An 18,524-nucleotide genomic window follows, 5' to 3' on the forward strand; every position below is an offset into this window, starting at 1 on the left:
GTATAATAATTGGAGAGAAGTATATTAGTAATGACTTGATGTTGTCAGTGTCAGAGGACGTTTGGGACGTGGAGAGGGCGGTCCACCTGCTGCTTCACCCAGCCTCTCCCCTCACGGCTGTGGCTGTCACCGAGGCCTTCTACTGCTTGGCCTCCATTCTCTTTTACTGCATACAACACTTTAAGCTTCCAACAAGGTTAGTTAACTCTGTATTATAATTATGTTCGGGTCTTTCTTGCCGTGAGGAATTTCACGATAAAAATTGTATATGATCACAATAGTGACGAATCATAATCACATCTGGCTAACATAAAAGAAGCATTAAAAATAATTAATATGGTTGGCTCCTTTGCTCCATTTATGAGTGTCGGATCCCATGGCCACCCCCACGAACTTGGTGGAAGGTAACTAATTGAGTTCCGATAATTTCACCCCTCTAGATCACCTCGGAATCTATCAATAAAAGCAACATTCTCTCCAGTGTTGGAGTCCCAGCCTCACCCAACTTGTGGAGTGATGGCTGAGGGTTAGGTGACCATCAATGACGGGTTAAGATCTCCTCTATTGATTCCATTAAAAGAATGCCGGCACCCAATGCCAAAAGGAGCTGGTGGCTGAGCGGACGGAACACTGGGCGAGTGATTCTGTGGGCCCGGGTTCGATCCCAGGCGCCAGCGAGGAACTATGGGTAGAGTTTCTTTCACCCTGACGCCCCTGTTACCTAGCAGTAAATAGGTACCTGGGAATTAGTCAACTGTCACGGGCTGCTTCCTGGGGTGGAGGCCTGTTCGAGGACCGTGCCGCGTGGACACTAAGCCCCGAAATCATCTTAAGATAACCCATGGCGCCCCATATTAAGCTGTTGGGGACTCCCATAACGTTGGAGGTGATTCTGGCACCGCCTAGAGAAGGTAAACGGAAAATTCGGGGTAATTATTTTTCCCTTTCTGTATAATAAAGCTTTATGTACTGAGGTCAGTGAAATAGACAAAATATGTTTTCTAGTTGCAGTAGTTGGAAGGTAAACATGTTGCTGAGGCAACAGATAATTTTCTTGTCCAAGCAATGTTTCCAGGTTGTGTTGACCATAGATGGGACGCATTTCAAGACATCGTTATTTCTAATTTTGTTAGTGGAATGATGCTGGTCGTATAGAACATTTGGTCAATCCGGGAACCACATTGATCTTGGCACTGGGTTGATCTGGGCACCGGGTTCATTTGGGCACTGAGTTTATCTGGGCACTGTGTTGATCTGGGCACCGAGTTTATCTGGGCACTGAGTTTATCTGGGCACTAAGTTTATCTAGGCACTGAGTTTATCTGGGCACTGGCTTGATCTGGGCACTGGGTTGATCTTGGCACTGAGTGTATCTGAGCACTGTGTTAATCTGGGCACTGTGTTGATATAGACACTGGGTTGATCTGGGCACTGGGTTGAATTGGGCACTGAGTTTAACTGGGCAATGTGTTAATCTGGGCACTGGGTTGATCTGGCCACTGGGTTGATCTGGCCACTGGGTTGATCTGGACACTGGGTTGATCCGGGCACAGAGTTGATGTGGGCACAGAGTTGATCTGGGAAATGTGTTGATCTGGGCAATGTGTTGATCTGGGCAATGTGTTGATCTGGACACTGGGTTGATCTGGGCACTGGGTTGATCTGGGCACTGGGTTGATCTGGGCACTGAGTTGATCTGGGCACTGAGTTGATTTGGGCAGAGAACTGATCTGGGCACAGAGTTGTTCTAGGCACAGAGTTGTTCTGGGCACAGAGTTTATCTGGGCACAGAGTTGATCAGGGAACAGAGTTGATCTGGGCACAGAGTTGATCTGGGCTCAGAGTTGATCTGGGCTCAGAGTTGATCTGGGAACAGAGTTGATCTGGGCACAGAGTTGATCTGGGCACAGAGTTGATCTGGGCACAGAGTTGATCTGGGCACAGAGTTGATCTGGGCACAGAGTTGATCTGGGCTCAGAGTTGATCTGGGCTCAGAGTTGATCTGGGCTCAGAGTTGATCTGGGCACAGAGTGTATCTGGGCTCAAAGTTGATCTGGGTACAGAGTTGATCTGGGCACAGAATTCATCTGGGCACAGAGTTAATCTGGGCACAGAGTTGATCTGGGCTCTGAGTTGATCTGGGCACAGAGTTGATCTGGTCAGAGAGTTGATCTGGGCACAGAGTTGTTCTGGGCACAGAGTTAATCTCGGCACAGAGTTGATCTGAGCACAGAGTTGATCTGGGCATAGAGGTGATCTGGGCACAGAGTTTATCTGGGTACAGAGTTGATCTGGGCTCTGAGTTGACCTAGTCATAGAGTTGATCTGGTCACAGAGTTGATCTGGTCACAGAGTTGATCTGGGCACAGAGTTGATCTGGTCACAGAGATGTTCTGGGCACAGAGTTGATCTCGGCACAGAGTTGATCTGAGCAAAGAGTTGATCTGGGCACAGAGTTGATCTGGGCTCAGAGTTGATCTGGGCAAAGAGTTGATCTGGGCTCAGAGTTGATCTGGGCAAAGAGTTGATCTGGGCACAGAGTTGATCTGAACACAGAGTTTATCTGAACACAGAGTTGATCTGGGCACAGAGTTGATCTAGGAACTGGGTTGATCTGGGCACTGAGTTGATTTGGGCACTGAGTTGATTTGGGCACTGAGTTGATTTGGGCACAGAACTGATCTGGGCACTAAGTTGTTGGGCACTGAGTTGATTTGGGCACAGAACTGATCTGGGCACAGAGTTGTTCTGGGCACTGTGTTGATCTGGGCTTAGAGATGATCTGGGCTTAGAGATGATCTGGGCTTAGAGTTGATCTGGGCTTAAAGTTGATCTGGGCAAAGAGTTGATCTGGGCACAGAGTTGATCTGGGCACAGAGTTGATCTGAGCTCAAAGTTGATCTGGGCTCAGAGTTGATCTGGGCACTGAGTTGATCTGGACACAGAGTTGATCTGGGCAGAGTTGATCTGGGCACAGAGTTGATCTGGGCACAGAGTTCATCTGGGCACAGAGTTCATCTGGGCACAGAGCTGATCTGAGCACTGAGTTGATCTGGGCTCTGAGTTAATCTGGTCAGTGAGTTGATCTGGGCACAGAGTTAATCTCGGCACAGAGTTGATCTGAGCACAGAGTTGATCTGGGCCCAGGGGTGATCTGGGCACAGAGTTTATCTGGGCACAGAGTTCATATGGGCTCTGAGTTGATCTGGGCTCTGAGTTGATCTGGGCTCTGAGTTGATCTGGTCACAGAGTTTATCTGGGCACAGAGAAGATCTGGGCACTGAGTTGATCTGGGCACTGAGTTGATCTGGGCACTGAGTTGATCTGGGCACTGAGTTGATCTGGGCACAGAGTTGATCTGGGCACAGAGTTATTCTGGGCACTGTGTAGATCTGGGCACTGGGTTGATCTGGGCACTGGGTTGATCTGGGCACTGGGTTGATCTGGGCACTGGGTTGATTTGGGCACTGGGTTGATCTGGGCACAGAGTTCATCTGGGCACAGAGTTGATCTTGGAACCGAGTTGATCTGGGCACAGAGTTGATCTGGGCACAGAGTGTATCTGGGCCAGAGTTGATTTGGGCACAGAGATGATCTGGGCACAGAGTTGATCTGGGCAGAGTGTGTATCAGGGCAGAGTGTGTATCTGGGCACAGAAGAGATCTAGGCACAGAAGAGATCTAGGCACAGAGTAGATCTGGGCACTGGCTTGATCTGGGCACTGGGTTGATCTGGCCACTTGGTTGATCTGCCCACTGTGTTGATCCGGGCACTGAGTTGATCTGGTCACAGAGTTGTTCTGGGCAATGTGTTGATCTGGACACTGGGTTGATCTGGGCACTGGATTGATCTGGGCACTGGGTTGATCTTGGCACTGAGTTGATTTGGGCACTGAGTTGATTTGGGTACAGAACTGATCTGGGCACAGAGTTGTTCTGGGCACAGAGTGGTTCTGGGCACAGAGTTGATCTGGGCACAGAGTTGATCTGGGCACAGAGTTGATCTGGGCACAGAGTTGATCTGGGCTCAGAGTTGATCTGGGCTCAGAGTTGATCTGGGCAAAGAGTTGATCTGGGCACAGAGTTAATCTGGGCATAGAGTTGATCTGGGCACAGGGTGTATCTGGGCACTGAGTTTATCTGGGCACTATGTTTATCTGGGCACTGAGTTTATCTGGGCACTGGGTTGATCTGGGCACTGGGTTGATCTGAGAACTGGGTTGATCTGGCCACTGGGATGATCTGTGCACTGAGTTGATCTGGCCACTGGGATGATCTGTGCACTGAGTTGATCTGGACACAGAGTTGATCTGGGCAATGTGTTGATCTGGGCACTGGGTTGATCTGGGCACTGGGTTGATCTGGGCACTGAATTGATCTGGGAACTGGGTTGATCTGGGCACTGGGTTGATTTGGGCACTGAGTTGATTTGGGCACAGAACTGATCTGGGCACAGAGTTGTTCTGGGCACAGAGTTTATCTGGACACAGAGTTGATCTGGGCTCAGAGTTGATCTGGGCACAGAGTTGATCTCGGCACAGAGTTGATGTGGGCACAGAGTTGATCTGGGCTCAGAGTTGATCTGGGCACAGAGTTGATCTGGGCACAGAGTTGATCTGGTCACAGAGTTGATCTGGGCACAGAGTTGATCTGGTCACAGAGATGTTCTGGGCACAGAGTTGATCTCGGCACAGAGTTGATCTGAGCAAAGAGTTGATCTGAGCAAAGAGTTGATCTGGGCACAGAGTTGATCTGGGCTCAGAGTTGATCTGGGCAAAGAGTTGATCTGGGCTCAGAGTTGATCTGAAAACAGAGTTGATCTGGGCACAGAGTTGATCTAGGCACTGGGTTGATCTGGGCACTGAGTTGATTTGGGCACTGAGTTGATTTGGGCACTGAGTTGATTTGGGCACAGAACTGATCTGGGCACTGAGTTTTTGGGCACTGAGTTGATTTGGGCACAGAACTGATCTGGGCACAGAGTTGTTCTGGGCACTGAGTTGATCTGGGCTTAGAGTTGATCTGGGCTTAGAGTTGATCTGGGCTTAGAGTTGATCTGGGCTTAGAGTTGATCTGGGCAAAGAGTTGATCTGGGCACAGAGTTGATCTGGGCACAGAGTTGATCTGAGCTCAGAGTTGATCTGGGCACAGAGTTGATCTGGGCACAGAGTTGATCTGGACACAGAGTTGATCTGGGCAGAGAGTTGATCTGGGCACAGAGTTGATCTGGGCACAGAGTTCATCTGGGCACAGAGTTCATCTGGGCACAGAGCTGATCTGAGCACTGAGTTGATCTGGGCTCTGAGTTGATCTGGTCAGTGAGTTGATCTGGGCACAGAGTTGTTCTGGGAACAGAGTTAATCTCGGCACAGAGTTGATCTGAGCACAGAGTTGATCTGGGCCCAGGGGTGATCTGGGCACAGAGTTTATCTGGGCACAGAGTTCATATGGGCTCTGAGTTGATCTGGGCTCTGAGTTGATCTGGGCTCTGAGTTGATCTGGGCTCTGAGTTGATCTGGGCACAGAGAAGATCTGGGCACTGAGTTGATCTGGGCACTGAGTTGATCTGGGCACTGAGTTGATCTGGGCACTGAGTTGATCTGGGCACTGAGTTGATCTGGGCACAGAGTTATTCTGGGCACTGTGTTGATCTGGGCACTGGGTTGATCTGGGCACTGGGTTGATCTGGGCACTGGGTTGATCTGGGCACTGGGTTGATCTGGGCACTGGGTTGATTTGGGCACTGGGTTGATTTGGGCACTGGGTTGATCTGGGCACAGAGTTCATCTGGGCACAGAGTTGATCTCGGAACCGAGTTGATCTGGGCACAGAGATGATATGGGCACAGAGTTGATCTGGGCACAGAGTTGATTTGGGCACAGAGATGATCTGGGCACAGAGTTGATCTGGGCAGAGTGTGTATCAGGGCAGAGTGTGTATCTGGGCACAGAAGAGATCTAGGCACAGAGTTGATCTGGGCACTGGCTTGATCTGGGCACTGGGTTGATCTGGCCACTTGGTTGATCTGCCCACTGTGTTGATCCGGGCACTGAGTTGTTCTGGGCAATGTGTTGATCTGGACACTGGGTTGATCTGGGCACTGGATTGATCTGGGCACTGGGTTGATCTTGGCACTGAGTTGATTTGGGCACTGAGTTGATTTGGGCACAGAACTGATCTGGGCACAGAGTTGTTCTGGGCACAGAGTGGTTCTGGGCACAGAGTTGATCTGGGCACAGAGTTGATCTGGGCACAGAGTTGATCTGGGCACAGAGTTGATCTGGGCTCAGAGTTGATCTGGGCTCAGAGTTGATCTGGGCTCAGAGTTGATCTGGGCTCAGAGTTGATCTGGGCTCAGAGTTGATCTGGGCAAAGAGTTGATCTGGGCACAGAGTTGATCTGGGCACAGAGTTGATCTGGGCACAGAGTTGATCTGGGCACAGGGTTGATCTGGGCACAGAGTTGATCAGGGCACAGAGTTGATCTGGGCACAGAGTTGATCTGGGCACAGAGTTGATCAGGGCACATAGTTGATCTGGGCACGGACTTGATCTGGGCTCAGAGTTGATCTGGGAACAGAGTTGATCTGGGCACAGAGTTGATCTGGGCACAGAGTTGATCTGGTCAGTGTGTTGATCTGGTCAGAGAGTTGATCTGGGCACAGAGTTTTTCTGGGCACAGAGTTAATCTCGGCACAGAGTTAATCTCGGCACAGAATTGATCTGAGCACAGAGTTGATCTGGGCACGGAGGTGATCTGGGCACAGAGTTAATCCTGGCACAGAGTTAATCCTGGCACAGAGTTGATCTGGGCTCTGAGTTGATCTGGGCTCTGAGTTGATCTGGGCTCTGAGTTGATCTGGTCACAGAGTTGATCTGGTCACAGAGTTGATCTGGTCACAGAGTTGATCTGGGCACAGAGTTGATCTGGTCACAGAGTTGATCTGGTCACAGAGTTGATCTGGGCACAGAGTTGATCTCGGCACAGAGTTGATCTGGGCACTGGGTTCATCTGGGTACTGGGTTGATATAGGCACTTGGTTGATCTGTGCACGGGGTTGATCTGGGCACTGTGTTGATCTGGGCACTGGGTTCATCTGGGCACTGTGTTGATCTGGGCACTGGGTTGATCTGGGCACTGGGTTGATCTGGGCACTGGGTTGTTCTGTGCACTGAGTTTATCTGGGCACTGCGTTGATCTGGGCACTGGGTTTATCTGGGCACTGTGTTAATCTAGGCACTGGGTTGATCTGGGCACTGAGTTGATCTGGGCACAGAGTTTATCTGGGCACAGAGTTTATCTGGGCACAGAGTTGATCTGGGCACAGGGTTGATCTGGGCACAGAGTTGATCTGGGCTCAGAGTTGATCTGGGCAAAGAGGTGATCTGGGCACAGAGTTGATCTGGGCACAGAGTTGATCTGGGCAGAGAATTGATCTGCGCACAGAGTTGATCTGGGGACAGACTTGATCTGGGCTCAGAGTTGATCCGAGCACAGAGTTGATCTGGGCACAGACTTGATCTGGGCTCAGAGTTGATCCGAGCACAGAGTTGATCTGGGCACAGAGTTGATCTGGGCACAGAGTTGATCTGGGGACAGGGTGTATCTGGGCACAGGGTGTATCTGGTCACTGAGTTTATCTGGGCACTAAGTTTATCTAGGCACTGAGTTTATCTGGGCACTGGGTTGATCTGGGCACTGGGTTGATCTGGGCACTGGGTTGATCTGGGTACTGAGTATATGTGGGCACTGTGTTGATCTTGGCACTGGGTTGATTTGGGCGCTGAGTTTATCTGGGCACTGTGTCAATCTGGGCACTGGGTTGATCTGGCCACTGGGTTGGTCCGGGCACTGAGTTAATCTGGACACAGAGTTGATCTGGGCAATGTGTTGATCTGGGCACTGGGTTGATCTGCGCACTGGATTGATCTGGGCACTGGGTTGATCTGGGCACTGAGTTGATTTGGGCACTGAGTTGATTTGGGCACTGAGTTGATTTGGGCACAGAACTGATCTGGGCACAGAGTTGTTGGGCACTGAGCTGATTTGGGCACAGAACTGATCTGGGCACAGAGTTGTTCTGGGCACAGAGTTGATCTGGGCACAGAGCTGATCTGGGCTCAGAGTTGATCTGGGCAAAGAGTTGATATGGGCACAGAGTTGATCTGGGCACAGAGTTGATCTGGGCACAGAGTTGATCTGGGCACAGAGTTGATCTGGGCACAGAGTTGATCTGGGCACTGGGTTGATCTGGGCACTGATTTGATTTGGGCACTGATTTGATTTGGGCACTGAGTTGATTTGGGCACTGAGTTGATTTGGGCACTGAGTTGATTTGGGCACAGAACTGATCTGGGCACTGAGTTGATTTGGGCACAGAACTGATCTGGACACAGAGTTGTTCTGGGCACAGAGTTGATCTGGGCACAGAGTTGATCTAGGCTCAGAGTTGATCTGGGGAAAGAGTTGATCTGGGCACAGAGTTGATCTGGGCACAGAGTTGATCTGGGCACAGAGTTGATCTGGGCACAGGGTTGATCTGGGCACAGAGTTGATCTGGGCACAGAGTTGATCTGGGCACAGAGTTGATCTGGGCACAGAGTTGATCAGGGCACAGAGTTGATCTGGGCACGGACTTGATCTGGGCTCAGAGTTGATCTGGGCACAGAGTTGATCTGGGCACAGAGTTGATCTGGGCATTGAGTTGATCTGGGCACTGGGTTGTTCTGGGCACAGAGTTTATCTGGGCACAGAGTTTATCTGAGCACAGAGTTGATCTGAGCACAGAGTTGATCTGGGCACAGAGTTGATCTGGGCACAGAGTTGATCTGGGCACAGAGTTGAACTGGGCACAGAGTTGATCTGGGCACAGAGTTGATCTGGGCTCAGAGTTGATCTGGGCTCAGAGTTGATCTGGGCTCAGAGTTGATCTGGGCTCAGAGTTGATCTGGTCACAGAGTTGATCTGGTCACAGAGTTGATCTGGGCACAGAGTTGATCTCGGCACAGAGTTGATCTGGGCACTGGGTTCATCTGGGTACTGGGTTGATATAGGCACTTGGTTGATCTGGGCACGGGGTTGATCTGGGCACTGTGTTGATCTGGGCACTGGGTTCATCTGGGCACTGTGTTGATCTGGGCACTGGGTTGATCTGGGCACTGGGTTGATCTGGGTACTGGGTTGTTCTGTGCACTGAGTTTATCTGGGCACTGCGTTGATCTGGGCACTGGGTTTATCTGGGCACTGTGTTAATCTAGGCACTGGGTTGATCTGGGCACAGAGTTTATCTGGGCACAGAGTTTATCTGGGCACAGAGTTGATCTGGGCACAGGGTTGATCTGGGCACAGAGTTGATCTGGGCTCAAAGTTGATCTGGGCAAAGAGGTGATCTGGGCACAGAGTTGATCTGGGCACAGAGTTGATCTGGGCAGAGAATTGATCTGCGCACAGAGTTGATCTGGGGACAGACTTGATCTGGGCTCAGAGTTGATCCGAGCACAGAGTTGATCTGGGCACAGACTTGATCTGGGCTCAGAGTTGATCCGAGCACAGAGTTGATCTGGGCACAGAGTTGATCTGGGCACAGAGTTGATCTGGGGACAGGGTGTATCTGGGCACAGGGTGTATCTGGTCACTGAGTTTATCTGGGCACTAAGTTTATCTGGGCACTGAGTTTATCTGGGCACTGGGTTGATCTGGGCACTGGGTTGATCTGGGCACTGGGTTGATCTGGGTACTGAGTATATGTGGGCACTGTGTTGATCTTGGCACTGGGTTGATTTGGGCGCTGAGTTTATCTTGGCACTGTGTCAATCTGGGCACTGGGTTGATCTGGCCACTGGGTTGGTCTGGGCACTGAGTTGATCTGGACACAGAGTTGATCTGGGCAATGTGTTGATCTGGGCACTGGGTTGATCTGCGCACTGGATTGATCTGGGCACTGGGTTGATCTGGGCACTGAGTTGATTTGGGCACTGAGTTGATTTGGGCACTGAGTTGATTTGGGCACAGAACTGATCTGGGCACAGAGTTGTTGGGCACTGAGCTGATTTGGGCACAGAACTGATCTGGGCACAGAGTTGTTCTGGGCACAGAGTTGATCTGGGCACAGAGCTGATCTGGGCTCAGAGTTGATCTGGGCAAAGAGTTGATATGGGCACAGAGTTGATCTGGGCACAGAGTTGATCTGGGCACAGAGTTGATCTGGGCACAGAGTTGATCTGGGCACAGAGTTGATCTGGGCACTGGGTTGATCTGGGCACTGATTTGATTTGGGCACTGATTTGATTTGGGCACTGAGTTGATTTGGGCACTGAGTTGATTTGGGCACTGAGTTGATTTGGGCACAGAACTGATCTGGGCACTGAGTTGATTTGGGCACAGAACTGATCTGGACACAGAGTTGTTCTGGGCACAGAGTTGATCTGGGCACAGAGTTGATCTAGGCTCAGAGTTGATCTGGGCAAAGAGTTGATCTGGGCACAGAGTTGATCTGGGCACAGAGTTGATCTGGGCACAGAGTTGATCTGGGCACAGGGTTGATCTGGGCACAGAGTTGATCTGGGCACAGAGTTGATCTGGGCACAGAGTTGATCTGGGCACAGAGTTGATCAGGGCACAGAGTTGATCTGGGCACGGACTTGATCTGGGCTCAGAGTTGATCTGGGCACAGAGTTGATCTGGGCACAGAGTTGATCTGGGCATTGAGTTGATCTGGGCACTGGGTTGTTCTGGGCACAGAGTTTATCTGGGCACAGAGTTTATCTGAGCACAGAGTTGATCTGAGCACAGAGTTGATCTGGGCACAGAGTTGATCTGGGCACAGAGTTGATCTGGGCACAGAGTTGAACTGGGCACAGAGTTGATCTGGGCACAGAGTTGATCTGGGCACAGAGTTGATCTGGGCTCAGAGTTGATCTGGGCTCAGAGTTGATCTGGGCTCAGAGTTGATCTGGGCACAGAGTAGATCTGGGCACAGAGTTCATCTGGGCACTGAGTTTAACTGGACAATAAGGTTATCTGGGTACTGAGTTTATCTGGGTATTGTGTTTGATCTGATCACTGGGTTGATCTGGGCACTGGGTTGATCTGGGTACTGGGTTGATATGGGCACTTGGTTGATCTGGGCACGGGGTTGATCTGGGCACTGGGTTCATCTGGGCACTGTGTTGATCTGGGCACTGGGTTGATCTGGGCACTGGGTTGATCTGGGCACTGGGTTGTTCTGTGCACTGAGTTTATCTGGGCACTGCGTTGATCTGGGCACTAGGTTTATCTGGGCACTGTGTTAATCTAGGCACTGGGTTGATCTGGGCACTGAGTTGATCTGGGCACAGAGTTATTCTGGGCACTGTGTTGATCTGGGCACTGGGTTGATTTGGGCACTGGGTTGATCTGGGCACTGGGTTGAATTGGGCAGTGGGTTGATCTGGGCACAGAGTTCATCTGGGCACAGAGTTCATCTGGGCACAGAGTTGATCTCGGAACCGAGTTGATCTCGGAACCGAGTTGATCTGGACACAGAGTTGATCTGGGCACAGAGTTGATCTGGGCACAGAGTTGATTTGGGCACAGAGTTGAACTGGGCACAGAGTTGATCTGGGCAGAGAGTGTATCTGGGCACAGAGTAGATCTAGGCACAGAGTTGATCTGGACACTGGGTTGATCTGGGCACTGTGTTGATCTGGCCACTGGGTTGATCTGGCCACTTGGTTGATCCGGGCACTGAGTTGATCTGGTCACAGAGTTGTTCTGGGCAATGTGTTGATCTGGGCACTGGGTTGATCTGAACACTTGATTGATCTGGGCACTGGGTTGATCTGGGCACTGAGTTGATTTGGGCACAGAACTGATCTGGGCGCAGAGTTGTTCTGGGCACAGAGTTTATCTGGGCACAGAGTTTATCTGGGCACAGAGTTTATCTGGGCACAGAGTTGATCTGGGCACAGAGTTGATCTGGGCTCAGAGTTGATCTGGGCACAGAGTTGATCTGGCACAGAGTTGATCTGGGCACAGAGTTGATCTGGGCACAGAGTTGATCTGGGCACAGAGTTGATCTGGGCACAGAGTTGATCTGTGCTCAGAGTTGATCCGAGCACAGAGTTTACCTGGGCACAGAGTTGATCTGGGCACAGAGTTCATCTGGGCACAGAGTTGATCTGGGCACTGAGTTGATCTGGGCTCTGAGTTGATCTGGGCTCTGAGTTGATCTGGGCACAGAGTTGATCTGGGCACTAGGTTGATCTGGGCACAGAGTTGATGTGGGCACAGAGTTGATCTGGGCACAGAGTTGATCTGGGCACAGGGCGTATCTGGGCACTGAGTTTATCTGGGCATTGGGTTGGTCTGGGCACTGGGTTGATATGGGCACTGGGTTGATATGGGCACTGGGTTGATATGGGCACTGGGTTGATCTGGGCACTGGGTTGATTTGGGCACTGAGTTTATCTGGGCACTGTGTCAATCTGGGCACTGGGTTGATCTGGCAACTTGGATGATCCATGCACTGAGTTGATCTGGACACAGAGTTGATCTGGGCAATGTGTTGATCTGGGCACTGGGTTGATCTGGGCACTGGATTGATCTGGGCACTGTGTTGATCTGGGTTCTGAGTTGATCTGGGCACTGAGTTCATTTGGGTACAGAACTGATCTAGGCACAGAGTTGTTCTGGGCACAGAGTTGTTCTGGGCACAGAGTTGATCTGGGCACAGAGTTGATCTGGGCACAGAGTTGATCTGGGCAAAGAGTTGATCTGGGCACAGAGTTGATCTGGGCACAGAGTTGATCTGGGCACAGAGTTGATTTGGGCACAGAGTTGATCTGGGCACAGAGTTGATCTGGGCACAGAGTTGATCTGGGCACAGTGTTGATCTGGGCACAGAGTTGATCTGGGCACGGACTTGATCTGGGCTCAGAGTTGATCTGGGCACAGAGTTCATCTAGGCACAGAGTTGATCTGGGCACAGAGTTGATCTGGGCACTGAGTTGATCATGGGTCACAGAGTTGATCTGGGCACAGAGTTGATCTGGGCACAGACTTGATCTGGGCTCAGAGTTGATCCGAGCACAGAGTTGATCCGAGCACAGAGCTTATCTGGGCACAGAGTTGATCTGGGCACAGAGTTCATCTGGGCACAGAGTTGACCTGGGCTCTGGGTTGATCTGGGCTCTGAGTTGATCTGGGCTCTGAGTTGATCTGGGCACAGAGTTGATCTGGGCAATGGGTTGATCTGGGCACAGAGTTGATGTGGGCACATAGTTGATCTGGGCACAGAGATAATCTGGGCACAGAGTTGATCTGGGCACAGAGTTGATCTGGGCACAGAGTTGGTCTGGGCACTGCGTTGATCTGGGCAGTGGGTTGATCTGGGCACTGGGTTGATCTGGGCACTGTTTTGATCTGGGCACTGGGTTGATCTGGGCACTGGGTTGATCTGGGCACTGGGTTGATCTGGGCACTGGGTTGATCTGGGCACTGAGTTTATGTGGGCACTGGGTTGATCTGGGCACTGTTTTGATCTGGGCACTGTTTTGATCTGGGCACTGGGTTGATCTGGGCACTGGGTTGATCTGGGCACTGGGTTGATCTGGGCACTGGGTGTTTCTGGGCACTGGGTTGATCTGGGCACTGGGTTGATCTGGGCACAGAGTTGATCTGGGCACAGAGTTGATCTGGGTACAAAGTGTATCTGGGCACAGAGTGTATCTGGGCACAGAGTTGATCTGGGCACAGAGTTGATCTGGTCACAGAGTTGATCTGGGCACTGGGTTGATCTGGGCACTGGGTTGATCTGGGCAATGGGTTGATTTGGGCACTGAGTTGATTTGGGCACTGAGTTGATTTGGGCACAGAACTGATCTGGGCACAGAGTTGTTGGGCACTGAGTTGATTTGGGCACAGAACTGATCTGGGCACAGAGTTGTTCTGGGCACAGAGTTGATCTGGGCACAGAGCTGATCTGGGCTCAGAGTTGATCTGGGCAAAGAGTTGATCTGGGCACAGAGTTGATCTGGGCACAGAGTTGATCTGGGCACAGAGTTGATCTGGGCACTGGGTTGATCTGGGCACTGAGTTGATTTGGGCACTGATTTGATTTGGGCACTGATTTGATTTGGGCACTGAGTTGATTTGGGCACTGAGTTGATTTGGGCACTGAGTTGATTTGGGCACAGAACTGATCTGGGCACTGAGTTGATTTGGGCACTGAGTTGATTTGGGCACAGAACTGATCTGGACACAGAGTTGTTCTGGGCACAGAGTTGATCTGGGCACAGAGTTGATCTAGGCTCAGAGTTGATCTGGGCAAAGAGTTGATCTGGGCAAAGAGTTGATCTGGGCACAGAGTTGATCTGGGCACAGAGTTGATCTGGGCACAGAGTTGATCTGGGCACAGGGTTGATCTGGGCACAGAGTTGATCAGGGCACAGAGTTGATCTGGGCACAGAGTTGATCTGGGCACAGAGTTGATCAGGGCACAGAGTTGATCTGGGCACGGACTTGATCTGGGCTCAGAGTTGATCTGGGCAAAGAGTTGATCTGGGCACAGAGTTGATCTGGGCACAGAGTTGATCTGGGCACAGAGTTGATTTGGGCACAGAGTTGATCTGGGCACAGAGTTGATCTGGGCACAGAGTTGATCTGGGCACAGTGTTGATCTGGGCACAGAGTTGATCTGGGCACGGACTTGATCTGGGCTCAGAGTTGATCTGGGCACAGAGTTCATCTAGGCACAGAGTTGATCTGGGCACAGAGTTGATCTGGGCACTGAGTTGATCATGGGTCACAGAGTTGATCTGGGCACAGAGTTGATCTGGGCACAGACTTGATCTGGGCTCAGAGTTGATCCGAGCACAGAGTTGATCCGAGCACAGAGCTTATCTGGGCACAGAGTTGATCTGGGCACAGAGTTCATCTGGGCACAGAGTTGACCTGGGCTCTGGGTTGATCTGGGCTCTGAGTTGATCTGGGCTCTGAGTTGATCTGGGCACAGAGTTGATCTGGGCAATGGGTTGATCTGGGCACAGAGTTGATGTGGGCACATAGTTGATCTGGGCACAGAGATAATCTGGGCACAGAGTTGATCTGGGCACAGAGTTGATCTGGGCACAGAGTTGGTCTGGGCACTGCGTTGATCTGGGCAGTGGGTTGATCTGGGCACTGGGTTGATCTGGGCACTGTTTTGATCTGGGCACTGGGTTGATCTGGGCACTGGGTTGATCTGGGCACTGGGTTGATCTGGGCACTGGGTTGATCTGGGCACTGGGTTGATCTGGGCACTGAGTTTATGTGGGCACTGGGTTGATCTGGGCACTGTTTTGATCTGGGCACTGTTTTGATCTGGGCACTGGGTTGATCTGGGCACTGGGTTGATCTGGGCACTGGGTTGATCTGGGCACTGGGTGTTTCTGGGCACTGGGTTGATCTGGGCACTGGGTTGATCTGGGCACAGAGTTGATCTGGGCACAGAGTTGATCTGGGTACAAAGTGTATCTGGGCACAGAGTGTATCTGGGCACAGAGTTGATCTGGGCACAGAGTTGATCTGGTCACAGAGTTGATCTGGGCACTGGGTTGATCTGGGCACTGGGTTGATCTGGGCAATGGGTTGATTTGGGCACTGAGTTGATTTGGGCACTGAGTTGATTTGGGCACAGAACTGATCTGGGCACAGAGTTGTTGGGCACTGAGTTGATTTGGGCACAGAACTGATCTGGGCACAGAGTTGTTCTGGGCACAGAGTTGATCTGGGCACAGAGCTGATCTGGGCTCAGAGTTGATCTGGGCAAAGAGTTGATCTGGGCACAGAGTTGATCTGGGCACAGAGTTGATCTGGGCACAGAGTTGATCTGGGCACTGGGTTGATCTGGGCACTGAGTTGATTTGGGCACTGATTTGATTTGGGCACTGATTTGATTTGGGCACTGAGTTGATTTGGGCACTGAGTTGATTTGGGCACTGAGTTGATTTGGGCACAGAACTGATCTGGGCACTGAGTTGATTTGGGCACAGAACTGATCTGGACACAGAGTTGTTCTGGGCACAGAGTTGATCTGGGCACAGAGTTGATCTAGGCTCAGAGTTGATCTGGGCAAAGAGTTGATCTGGGCAAAGAGTTGATCTGGGCACAGAGTTGATCTGGGCACAGAGTTGATCTGGGCACAGAGTTGATCTGGGCACAGGGTTGATCTGGGCACAGAGTTGATCAGGGCACAGAGTTGATCTGGGCACAGAGTTGATCTGGGCACAGAGTTGATCAGGGCACAGAGTTGATCTGGGCACGGACTTGATCTGGGCTCAGAGTTGATCTGGGAACAGAGTTGATCTGGGCACAGAGTTGATCTCGGCACAGAGTTGATCTGGTCAGTGTGTTGATCTGGTCAGAGAGTTGATCTGGGCACAGAGTTTTTCTGGGCACAGAGTTAATCTCGGCACAGAATTGATCTGAGCACAGAGTTGATCTGGGCACGGAGGTGATCTGGGCACAGAGTTAATCCTGGCACAGAGTTAATCCTGGCACAGAGTTGATCTGGGCTCTGAGTTGATCTGGGCTCTGAGTTGATCTGGTCACAGAGTTGATCTTGTCACAGAGTTGATCTGGGCACAGAGTTGATCTGGTCACAGAGTTGATCTGGGCACAGAGTTGATCTCGGCACAGAGTTGATCTGGGCACTGGGTTCATCTGGGTACTGGGTTGATATAGGCACTTGGTTGATCTGGGCACGGGGTTGATCTGGGCACTGTGTTGATCTGGGCACTGGGTTCATCTAGGCACTGTGTTGATCTGGGCACTAGGTTGATCTGGGCACTGGGTTGATCTGGGCACTGGGTTGTTCTGTGCACTGAGTTTATCTGGGCACTGCGTTGATCTGGGCACTGGGTTTATCTGGGCACTGTGTTAATCTAGGCACTGGGTTGATCTGGGCACTGAGTTGATCTGGGCACAGAGTTTATCTGGGCACAGAGTTTATCTGGGCACAGAGTTGATCTGGGCACAGGGTTGATCTGGGCACAGAGTTGATCTGGGCTCAGAGTTGATCTGGGCAAAGAGGTGATCTGGGCACAGAGTTGATCTGGGCACAGAGTTGATCTGGGCAGAGAATTGATCTGCGCACAGAGTTGATCTGGGGACAGACTTGATCTGGGCTCAGAGTTGATCCGAGCACAGAGTTGATCTGGGCACAGACTTGATCTGGGCTCAGAGTTGATCCGAGCACAGAGTTGATCTGGGCACAGAGTTGATCTGGGCACAGAGTTGATCTGGGGACAGGGTGTATCTGGGCACAGGGTGTATCTGGTCACTGAGTTTATCTGGGCACTAAGTTTATCTGGGCACTGAGTTTATCTGGGCACTGGGTTGATCTGGGCACTGGGTTGATCTGGGCACTGGGTTGATCTGGGCACTGGGTTGATCTGGGCACTGGGTTGATCTGGGTACTGAGTATATGTGGGCACTGTGTTGATCTTGGCACTGTGTTGATCTTGGCACTGGGTTGATTTGGGCGCTGAGTTTATCTGGGCACTGTGTCAATCTGGGCACTGGGTTGATCTGGCCACTGGGTTGGTCCGGGCACTGAGTTGATCTGGACACAGAGTTGATCTGGGCAATGTGTTGATCTGGGCACTGGGTTGATCTGCGCAGTGGATTGATCTGGGCACTGGGTTGATCTGGGCACTGAGTTGATTTGGGCACTGAGTTGATTTGGGCACTGAGTTGATTTGGGCACAGAACTGATCTGGGCACAGAGTTGTTGGGCACTGAGCTGATTTGGGCACAGAACTGATCTGGGCACAGAGTTGTTCTGGGCACAGAGTTGATCTGGGCACAGAGCTGATCTGGGCTCAGAGTTGATCTGGGCAAAGAGTTGATATGGGCACAGAGTTGATCTGGGCACAGAGTTGATCTGGGCACAGAGTTGATCTGGGCACAGAGTTGATCTGGGCACAGAGTTGATCTGGGCACAGAGTTGATCTGGGCACAGAGTTGATCTGGGCACTGGGTTGATTTGGGCACAGGGTTGATCTGGGCACAGAGTTGATTTGGGCACAGAACTGATCTGGGCACTGAGTTGATTCGGGCACAGAACTGATCTGGACACAGAGTTGTTCTGGGCACAGAGTTGATCTGGGCACAGAGTTGATCTAGGCTCAGAGTTGATCTGGGCAAAGAGTTGATCTGGGCACAGAGTTGATCTGGGCACAGAGTTGATCTGGGCACAGAGTTGATCTGGGCACAGAGTTGATCTGGGCACAGAGTTGATTTGGGCACAGAACTGATCTGGGCACTGAGTTGATTTGGGCACAGAACTGATCTGGACACAGAGTTGTTCTGGGCACAGAGTTGATCTGGGCACAGAGTTGATCTAGGCTCAGAGTTGATCTGGGCAAAGAGTTGATCTGGGCACAGAGTTGATCTGGGCACAGAGTTGATCTGGGCACAGAGTTGATCTGGGCACAGGGTTGATCTGGGCTCAGAGTTGATCTGGGCACAGAGTTGATCTGGGCACAGAGTTGATCTGGGCACAGA

At 51.4% G+C, this 18,524-nt stretch overlaps 2 protein-coding genes across 2 annotated transcripts; both read right to left on the reverse strand.

Annotated features, from left to right (window-relative positions):
- Positions 1-3,680: 3,680 nt before the first annotated feature.
- LOC138366455 (uncharacterized) lies at positions 3,681-9,116 on the reverse strand. Its single transcript, XM_069327503.1, has 6 exons — positions 8,989-9,116; positions 7,665-8,130; positions 5,251-5,412; positions 4,590-4,768; positions 4,148-4,445; positions 3,681-3,986 (listed from the first exon to the last, which is right to left on the reverse strand). The coding sequence occupies exons 1-6, from the start codon at positions 9,114-9,116 to the stop codon at positions 3,681-3,683; spliced, it is 1,539 nt and encodes a 512-aa protein (XP_069183604.1).
- A 540-nt stretch (positions 9,117-9,656) lies between these two features.
- On the reverse strand, positions 9,657-13,128 carry LOC138366456 (mucin-7-like). Its single transcript, XM_069327505.1, has 5 exons — positions 13,039-13,128; positions 12,234-12,735; positions 11,640-11,869; positions 11,317-11,546; positions 9,657-10,134 (listed from the first exon to the last, which is right to left on the reverse strand). The coding sequence occupies exons 1-5, from the start codon at positions 13,126-13,128 to the stop codon at positions 9,657-9,659; spliced, it is 1,530 nt and encodes a 509-aa protein (XP_069183606.1).
- Between the last annotated feature and the right edge of the window lie 5,396 nt (positions 13,129-18,524).

The sequence above is a fragment of the Procambarus clarkii genome, chromosome 19 (genome assembly GCF_040958095.1).
Source record: "Procambarus clarkii isolate CNS0578487 chromosome 19, FALCON_Pclarkii_2.0, whole genome shotgun sequence".
Lineage (NCBI taxonomy): Eukaryota > Metazoa > Arthropoda > Malacostraca > Decapoda > Cambaridae > Procambarus > Procambarus clarkii.